The sequence below is a fragment of the Barbus barbus genome (assembly GCF_936440315.1).
Source record: "Barbus barbus genome assembly, chromosome: 19".
NCBI lineage: Eukaryota > Metazoa > Chordata > Actinopteri > Cypriniformes > Cyprinidae > Barbus > Barbus barbus.
In genome coordinates, this window is record NC_136747.1 from 30,444,586 (window position 1) to 30,454,907 (window position 10,322).

Genomic DNA, 10,322 nt, shown 5'->3' on the forward strand with positions numbered 1-10,322 from the left:
TATTATAACTACAATTATAACTGTTTCTTTCTTTTTTTATGAAAAATGGTAATTTCTAATTTCAGTGTTTAAATTACATTTTTATGAGTTATTAATAGTTTTACTAAGTAACGAGATAAGCACAGTTTCGTGCATAAAGATGACAATGATTTGTTTTTGTTTGTTTTTTTTGGTCCAGAAACCTTGCATCATTTAATTCTAATAATTAAATAATAATAACAAATGGAGATAATGGAATGGAAATAAATGCAAAAAGCCATGCTGCTTATTTTAATCAAATGTAAGACTTATTTTTCCTCATTAGCCACATAAAACACTGAATCTATAATTTCAATGTTACAATTAAAGACATAACACATTTTTATGATTTAATAATTGTAATAGTTTTTATATTAAAAGTATTTTCATTTTACATTTATCTTTTTTTATATGTTGCATTTTAATTTATTAAATACAATGGATCTCTAATTTTGATGTTTAATTATATTCTTGCTTGGAAAAATATTGATCACAGTATTGACATTTTTGTCCAATCAAATGCTCTCTTGAATGAGAATGCTCCTCCTCCTAAAGTACAAATATTAAAGCAGTATCAACTTAATTTTTTTAATAATATCAATTGCAAATGGCTATTGTAAAGGTGTGTTCTTTGCTGTTGTTATGGGTTTGGGATGTGACGGAAACTAAAGAAAATCAATGCATATTCAGTAAGATTTTCCTGCTCCAGTGTCTCAGACAGGAAGATCAGATGCGGTCGGATGAGATGGTGGGGTAAATGGAAAAGCTGGATATTCCACACATGTTTTTATTTCGTGCCATGCGGATAAAACCATTTTCACCCCATGCCGTTCCCCAGCTGAGACAGACAGAAATCATCAATCATCATTTCATATTTTCACACTAGAGGTCATTAGAGCGCACACTGAAATACACCAACTTACAGCTACTGAAGCTTGCTGATTATTACATAAATAATTATAAACTGTACATTTATGAAAATATGAATATTATAATAAAATCATTATAAAAAAAAAAAAAATGATATTAAACATTGTATTTGACTATAAAATATGCATATTATAACTAAAATAATAATAATATAAAGTGATATTAAAAAAATAATGTTTATAAAAGGATGACCATTCCAATTAAAACAATTTTTCATAATATTATAAAATGATAATAAATATAAAATATTTATATGCATACAAATAAAAATATTTTATAATATTGTAAAATGTAAAATTAATACGTATACAAATATTAATATTATAATTAAATAAGTACTAAAAATATTGCAGAAATAAGTATTAAAAAAGTATATTTTTAGATTTCATTAAAAATATTAAATTACAATTAAAATAATGAGTATTATAAGAATGACAATAAATAGAAAATATTATAGCAAATATAAATAAAATATTTGAAAACAAGTATACAATATATTTATATTTCATAAAATATGAATAATATAAAGTAATTATTACAAATATTATAAAAAAGATAACGTATTATAGTATTAAAATATCCTTTTAGAACATAGTTTAGTCACATAGTATTTTTTATAAAGTGAAAATTAACCTGTTTTTCACCAGCCAGTAGTCTTGTCCATTTTCTGAGCCATATCCCACAACTAGAACCGCATGATTGATCAGTCCAGAGCTGCACTTCGGATCGCTGTAGATTCCTGAATACACACATTTATCATTTAGAATCACATTTATCATTAGAAACGTGTGTTTGTGTGTGTGTGGACTGAAAGCAGATAGACAGGTGTGTGTGTGTGGACTGAAAGCAGATAGACAGGTGTGTGTGATATATTTTATGTCTCACCGCCTCTGTATCTGTGGAAGGAAGCAAGCTTGGCGTTGACACCGACAGACACGGGTCCGATAGCAGCAACGGCGTACTGCAGCGCCACCTCATTGTGGCGCGGAAGAATCCGGAAACCTGAGCAATATCCAGCTTTTCCCGTCACAGAGTATCGACACGCACCCTGCTGCAAAATTCACCATAACCTCACAACATTACAACAATATCAAAGCAACATCACAAAAACATTACAACAACGTCACAACAACAACAACACTACATCACAACAATGTCTATTTTAATATCACTTTATAAACAACGTCACTGTCACAACAATGCCACTATAAGGCCACTACAGTGTCACAACAACATACTACAAAGTCACTACAGCACCACAACAATGTCACTAAAACATCACTACACCATCACAAGAACACCACCACAATGCTACAATGCAACAACGTCACGCAACAACATGACAAAAATGGCATTACAATGTAACATCATTACAATGTCACAAAACACCACTACACCATCACAACAACACCACTGCAAGGCCACAACAACATCACTACACTGTCACAACAAGAACGTCACAACTACAGTGTCACTATAATCAGTCCTGTCTGATATCACCCATCCATTGTGTGATGAATTTCAATTGATTCCTTCTGGTCGGAGACTTAAACTCCCTTTGTGTAAATCAAATAGATATAAGAATTATTTTGTACCGGCAGCAATAGCGTTCTTAAATAATTTATTATAATTATTATTATAATTATTATTTTATTATTTTTATTTATTATTTTTTATTTTATTTTTTTTTTTTTTTATTTATTTATTTATTTTTTTCTTGTTGGATATTGTGTGTTGTGTGACTGTTGCATGTTTACTGATGTTTACTGCTATCTACATAAAGAATTGCCTTTTTAAGGACAATAAAGTTAACCTACCTACCTATAATGTCACAACACCACTACAACGTCACACAACAATGCCACTACAATGTCTTAACATCACTACACTGTCACAACATCACTACAATGTCACTACGTAACAACGCCACTGCAATGTCATAACAATACCTTTACAATGCAACAATGTCACTACAACCTAACAATGTCACAACAACACCACCACTACAACGTCAACGTCTCTACAATGTCACAAAAATGCCACTACAATGTCACTACAATGCAGCAATGTCACAACAATGCCACTACAATGTAATAATGCCACTACAATGTCAGTACAACATCACAACGTCACAACAATGCCACTACAATGTCACTGTCACAACAATGCCACTACAACCCAACAACGTCACAACAATGCCACTACAACCCAACAATGTCACTACAACACCACTACAACTTCATAACGATACCACTACAATGTCAGTACAACGCATTAATGTCACAACAATGCCACCACAATGTCACTACAACTCAACAATGTCACAACAATGCCATAATGATGGCGCAGTGGATACGACACATGCCGTTGGTGTGAGAGACCCGGGTTCGAATCCACTGTGAGACACCAATGTGTCCCTGAGCAAGACACTTAACCCCCTAGTTGCTCCAGAGGCGTGTGACCTCTGACATATATAACAATTGTAAGTCGCTTTGGATAAAAGCGTCAGCTAAATGAATAAATGTAAATGTAAACATCACTACAATGTCACTACAACGTCAGAACAATGCCATTACAACATCACAACAATGCCACTATGATGCCACTACAATGTCATTATAACGCCACAACGCCACTACAACGTCACAACAACGCCACTACAATATCACTACAATGCCATTACAACATCACAATGATGCCACTACAATGTCACTACAATGTCACAACAATGCAATTGCAATGTCACTATAACACCACAACATCACTACAATGTCAGTACAACGCATTAATGTCACAACAATGCCAACACAATGTCACTACAACTCAACAATGTCACAACAATGCCATTACAATGTCATAATGTCACTACAATGTCACTACAACATCACAACAATGTCACTACAATGCCACTACAATGTCACTACAATGCCACAATGTCACTGCAATGTCACGACAACGCCACAACATCACTACAATGTCACAACAATGCCACTACAATGGCACTGCAATGCCACAATGTCACTACAATGTCACAACAATGCCACTACAATGTCACTGAAATGCCACAATGTCACTACAATGTCACAACAATGCCACCACAATGTCACTGCAATGCCACGCCACTACAATGTCACAACAATGCCAGTACAATGTCACAACAATGCTACTACAATGCCACTGAAATGCCACAATGTCACTACAATGTCACAACAATGCCACCACAATGTCACTGCAATGCCACGCCATTACAACGTCACTACAATGCCACTGCAATGCCACAATGTTACTACAATGCCACAACAATGCCACTGCAATTCCACAATGCCGCTACAATGTCATAACAATGCCACTACAAAGTCACTACAACGCCACTACAATGTCACTACAACGCTACTACAACGTCACATCACAACAATATCACAACGACATTACTGTATTATGTAGATTTTTTTAAGTGTATTGCATATATATTTTTAATTATTTATTTTAATTTAAAAGTTTTATGATTTACTCGTTTTTTGGTAAGTGTTACATTTAAAAATTATTATTAGTATTTTTTTTTTTATTAATTATTATCTTTCCATCAGTTTACCACCTCAGTTTGGGAATCTCTGATTTATACTGCAGCATGACCATGAACTCTGATGTAGTGAAGCTGAAGGCTCATTGGGCGTTGTGTTAATGTTCTGCAGTACCTTGTGTTCATATGGATAGAAGGTGTTGGAGTCAATGCCATTGTTCTGGATGATGTAGAGAAAAGCTCGGCTCAGATATCCGCCTTTGCAGCCGCGGTTCCCCAGACTCACACTGCAGTCCAGCAGGTTCTGCGGACTCAATGGGACCAGAGAACCGGTTCTCCTCTTCATCTGACCCTCCAGAGCACCGACGGCACTGAACGCCCAGCACGAGCCACACGGGCCCTGAAACCACACACAGATGCACACATTATATTATATAAAAATATTAGATTTGTATTTCATAAAATAAGCATACTATAACTAAAATAATTATTAATAATATAAAAAATGATAATACATGTACAATATTTGATTGATACGTATAGGCATATTATAACAACAATTATTATTAATAATAATATAAAAAGATAAATATATTTATGCATACAGACATGTATATATTGAGTATAATAATTATTAATAATATAATAAAACATTTTATAAATAGCAAATGTTATATTCATGAAAATATTAATTTTATAATTAAAATAATTCATAATAATATAAAAATTATAAAATATAATATTACATTTTAATATTAATATTATAACATTATGTACAATATTACATTTCTGTGATCAAACTCTTAGTACAGCAGCACACGCACACACACTCTCTCTCACACACACACACACACACACACAGGCACCTGGTTCTGGACAGGACTGACCATCCCTTGCTCCATCCAGTTGACTCGCGGTGGGGGGGGCTGGTGTGATGGAGGCGGGGATGTTACGTTGACATCAGGAAAATCTTCCTCCAGTAAACCATTTAATTGATTTACCTCATCTGCAGTCTAAACACACACACAACTCAATTCATCTGACCTTTGACCTGCACTTAAGACTATGAACTAATGTAATCAAGTAATGTACTTAAGATGTAAATTGGTAATAGAAGTCAAACTGATCAAAGTTAAGTGTGTATAATGCTAATTTGTTTATATTTCAAAGGATAATTTATCAAAACGTATTTGATTTGTTCATGATGTTAGTAGTCTTTAATGAAAACATTTCTTGATTTCGTTATAATTGGGTTATATTTTGAAAAACATATCAAGGTGACCCCTAACTCTGTTGTTTGTTTTTCTCCTCTCTGCTCATAGTTGTGTTGTAGGTCTGTGTTTTATTGGTTGTTTTCTCCCTTCTTCACTCCCACTTTTCCACAGATTTACATGCCCAATTCATGAGACTTTTTCAAATCTGAGGTGTAAATGATATGACATGACACATCTACTAATGGGTCAAAAAAAAGAAAAAAAGTTTGCTCTTTTAATCAAATGTATTGTTCTTAATACACGGACAGGTATTTTTCTCCTTTTATTAAGCTCAATTTGACTTCATTTTACATCTCATATAAATGTATTTTATTTATTTATATATTTTTTATTAATTTAAAAATTCTTTAATTGCTTGTACTTGTCAGCCTTGTGTTGTGTGTGTCTTGTGTTCCCGCCTCTTGTGTCCTTATTTGGTTTGTTTCCTGTCCTTGTTTAGTGTGATTATTAGTTTATTCTGTTCAGCTGTGAGTGTGTTAATTATCCTGTGTATTGAGTTCCTGCCTGTTCAGTTCCTTTTCGTCTGGTCTACTCGTTACTCCCCGGTATTTTTTTATGATATAAAGAATATGAGCAAGTTATTTGGTTGTTTATAGTTTATAATGATTTTAATTTTACATTTTCATGATTTAATTACTTTTGGTGAGCATTTTTATGTAGATTGTATTTATTTTAAAATTACTTATTTTCATTTTGGATTTTAATAAGTTAATTTTTAATTGGATTTAATTGGAGTTTTATGAGAAATATAGTTTTCATCTAAGATAATTGCTTCTGCCAATGTGTGATTAGTCTCTTTCAATCTGTATTTCAAATATTTTCAGTCTTTATTTCAAATCAGCAAATATATCACAGATTTAAAAAGCACATATTTCAGGTTGGCATGTACGAGTCTTACAACTGTTTCTATGGTAACTGGAGCTTCTTAGAGCAGTGACTGGCTCATTTATTTAGAATGTGGGACTTCCTTTGGCCATATTCTGTGTTTCCTCATGAAGCGTCTTGCTACATCTCTAATTATACTGGGCTGGCAGACTTCTGAGGAATGACTGTGTGTGTTAAAGTACCATGTCGCTGAGCTGGTTCAGTCCCAGTGTGTATGAGTGCAGACCGACGGCCGTCTCCTCATTATGTTTCACAATATCCAGAAGATTCTGCTCCCAAACGCCTCTCCTGTGATGCTCCTCTCTCTAGAACACAACACACACGCTCACTGACACAGAACCACACAACACTGTCTCAGTCTGGCTTCATGCAACTTCTAACCACTTACTGGTTCCTGGAAAGTGTTTTTGTGGAAGAACTAGACACTGGATTTAACATAGTTTTCCAAAAGACACAACAGACAAACCATTGTTTCTTACAGTTAAGTTTTTATTTAAATGCACTTTATCTATTTGCATCTGTAGATTTCAGTTCCAATCCACATCTTTACAGAGTTTTTTCTCCACTTCAGCAGTACTCACATACAACAAAGCTTAGAGTTTTATTCCTCTCTATATTCTGAAGGTTTTTACTGAGGGGTTTGTTTATATTTCATTTGCTTGATTTTATTATTACACTTTATCTATTTGCGTCTATATTTCAATTACAACATATATCTTTAAAGGGTTTTTTCTCCACTTCAGCAGCACTTACATAACCCAAACTTTACAGTTTTATTCCTCTCTATATTCTGAAGGTTTTTACTGAGGGGTTTGTTTATATTTCATTCACACTGATTTATACAACATTTTATTCCTAAAGATTTATTTGTTTCTGTTGTCAGTATTTTCTGATTTATGGAGTGATAAAAACTCTAAAATCTTCTCTGGAAAAACTTAAACTCTAATATGACAACAAAACCAAATGAAAATTTTGAAACAATGCTCAGATATCTGTTCTGCAAATGTATGAAATTAGTGTGTATTTAAGTAGATAATGTCTTATTTGTGTATTAAATAGTAACTTTTTAGAAAACTTGTAATATACAACATTTGTCTTAATGTACTGTAATTAGTCACCTGGGCATAGTACGGTGAATTCTGTTTACTCTATTCACCTGTAGTGTTTTACCTTAGTGGCATTAAATCTGAAACACTAGTAAACTAGATATCAACAAGCAGAATTACATTTCCTACTTTGTAGTCACTTATATCTGAAATAATCATCCTTTTTTTGGACAGAGAAATTCTGAAGTCTTCACACATTTCTCCTAATTTCTTCTATTGTGTTATTTATTGCTGAAATCAAGGCAAGTCCTTTAGGTGTTTATTTCTAAATGCTTTTCATGCACTTTAAAAACAGACACTGCTTTACATTTGAATTATTTAGAAATAATCATAAAATAGTCATTAAAGTCTGTGTTAGTGCACAACACACAACAGCTGGCTTTACGTGACGGTTACAGTTCTCAGAACAGATTAGACTGGACCAATCACAGTCCTGCACGCTTGCGTTTTATTTAATCATTTCACAGCACCACTTGAGCTGATTGTGTCTGCATCCCAGGAGCAATCCTCAGCACTTATGGATTTAAATGATCATGTTTTTAATGGGAAATATGAGGTGAAACTTGATCGTTAAGAACTGCTCAAACCCCATTCTGCTGATTTCAGTTCAGTGGGTCAAACGGCAAACAGACCGACCGACAGAGAGAGATTCATCGTGTGTGTGTGTGTGTGTGTGTGTGTACTCACTGTGTTTCTGTAGGATTTGTTGTGTTGAGATTTCCAGGCCATCCACTGATCAGTCAGACGTCTGATCTCAGAAAAGACCAGCGACACACTCAGCAGAACCAGAACAAACCTGAACATACCTGCACACACACACACACACATATTTGTTTAAATATAATAGTATTTCAGTATTATTGATGCACTAATAAAGTTTTTAATATTTTTAATCAGATTTTATTTTTTTCAGTTTTCAGTTTAATACATATTATATGATTTATTTTAATGTTTTATTTTTTTTGGTTTTATTTCAAAAGTATTTTTATATAATTGGTAATTTCTACGATTTAATTATTATAGCAAGTGTTTTTATGTAGATTGTTATATTTTAAAATTGTTTTAATTTGACATTTTAAAGATTTCATTAATTTTGTGTTTTTATGTAGATTGTTTTAATTTGAATTATTTTAATTTGACATGTTTAAGATTTAATTGATTTTTTTTATTTTTAAGATTGAATTTTTAGTATGTTTTATTTTGATTGTTTATATTTTTTAATTATTGTACTTATGAATTTTTCTAATTGAACTGATTTGAGTACATTTGTTTTTAGTACATTTTAAGTGTGTTAAGTAATTAACAATTTTCACTCAAATTATGAATAAATTTAACAAATAATTACAAACAAACGTGGAGTAGCACACTGAAATAAATGTGAAATTTTGAACAGAAACACAAATAGTATTTTCTTGTAAAAACTACTCCAAAAATGTTTTTTTTACTCATCATTTTAAAATATATATTTAAATATACAGTGGTACTATGGTTAGTTTCATTACAGTGCAGAAAGCAACTATAACAGATCGCACACGTACATTTGATGCATTTTTTATGTGTTTTTTTCTCATCTGCAATACATTTCTACCACATTAGATGTTAAAAAGGCATTCAGAAAAAGTATTTAAGATGCTTCTGGTTTAGAATGTATGTAAAATGCTTTCTTTGAGATGTTTGTACAGTAATCAAGTGCTGAAATAGTTTGTAAATACAGTTTGATAGCGGCCGTGTAAATCAGAAGAGTGAATGTGTTGTTAATGCTGGATCTTACCGGCGTCTGTGATGATGATGATGATGATGATGATGAGCAGACAGACACGCTTCTGTCGTTCTTCAGCCTTGCCTTCGCTTTAGCAGCGTCTGAAAGAGGAAGTTTCTTCTCTCTGGTTTCCTGTGTGATTCTGTCTGTCATGTGAACACAATTACAGATGATGAGTTTAGCCAGCAGCTGCTCTTGTTATCTGACTGTGTTCACTCATTCTGATCAGTTGAAGCGTTCATTATGGGTAGTTAAGTCCCTCATCACTAGTAGTTGTGCTGGTGACCTGATCAAAGACTGTGTTGAGTTGTGTGTTATTTGTACTGAGCGTTTGACAACCGCAGGAGTGTGTGATACGCTGATGCTGATGCCTGTCAAACCTGTGACTGACGCTGCACTACTGTATGTCATGTGTGTTACTGTGAAACACACACAAACACACACACACACACACACACACAACATCACTGCAAACGACACACGCCGCACAGCATGACACACACGAGCACAGATGGAGAGGATCTGACAGTATCAGCTCAGATTCACCTGCTTCAGCTGAAGACTGTGGAAATATTATTATATGATCATCATTCGGTGCTGTGATAAATGTGTCCCTGCAGCACAAAAGCAGTCATGAGTAGCACAGGTATATTTGTAGCAATAGACAACAATACATTGTATGGATCAAAATTATACATTTCTCTTTTATGACAAAAATCATTAGCATATTAAAATCATGTTCCATGAAGATATTTAGTAAATTTCTTACCATAAATATATTAAAACTTCATTTTTGATTAGTAATATGCATTGCTAAGAACTTCATTTGA

General features: G+C 33.2%; 1 protein-coding gene across 1 annotated transcript; it reads right to left on the reverse strand.

The window, feature by feature from the left end:
- Positions 1–38: 38 nt before the first annotated feature.
- LOC306884999 (cathepsin S-like) lies at positions 39–9,817 on the reverse strand. The gene is made up of 8 exons (XM_079441305.1): positions 9,505–9,817; positions 8,421–8,539; positions 6,810–6,932; positions 5,335–5,481; positions 4,644–4,868; positions 1,834–1,999; positions 1,582–1,687; positions 39–856 (listed from the first exon to the last, which is right to left on the reverse strand). Exons 2-8 carry the CDS (start codon positions 8,535–8,537, stop codon positions 745–747), a joined length of 996 nt encoding a protein of 331 aa, XP_079297431.1. The 5' UTR covers positions 8,538–8,539; positions 9,505–9,817; the 3' UTR covers positions 39–744.
- Positions 9,818–10,322: the final 505 nt, after the last annotated feature.

What these genes read in the sequence shown, in the direction of transcription:
- LOC306884999 (XM_079441305.1), bottom strand. Translation starts at nt 8,537, where the DNA reads ATGTTCAGGTTTGTTCTGGTTCTGCTGAGTGTGTCGCTGGTCTTTTCT. An exon ending in ACAAATCCTACAGAAACACA is followed by an intron (nt 6,933 to 8,420) that starts GTGAGTACACAC and finishes GTTGTGTTCTAG; the next exon opens with AGAGAGGAGCATCACAGGAG. An exon ending in TGAACCAGCTCAGCGACATG is followed by an intron (nt 5,482 to 6,809) that starts GTACTTTAACAC and finishes GTGTGTGTTTAG; the next exon opens with ACTGCAGATGAGGTAAATCA.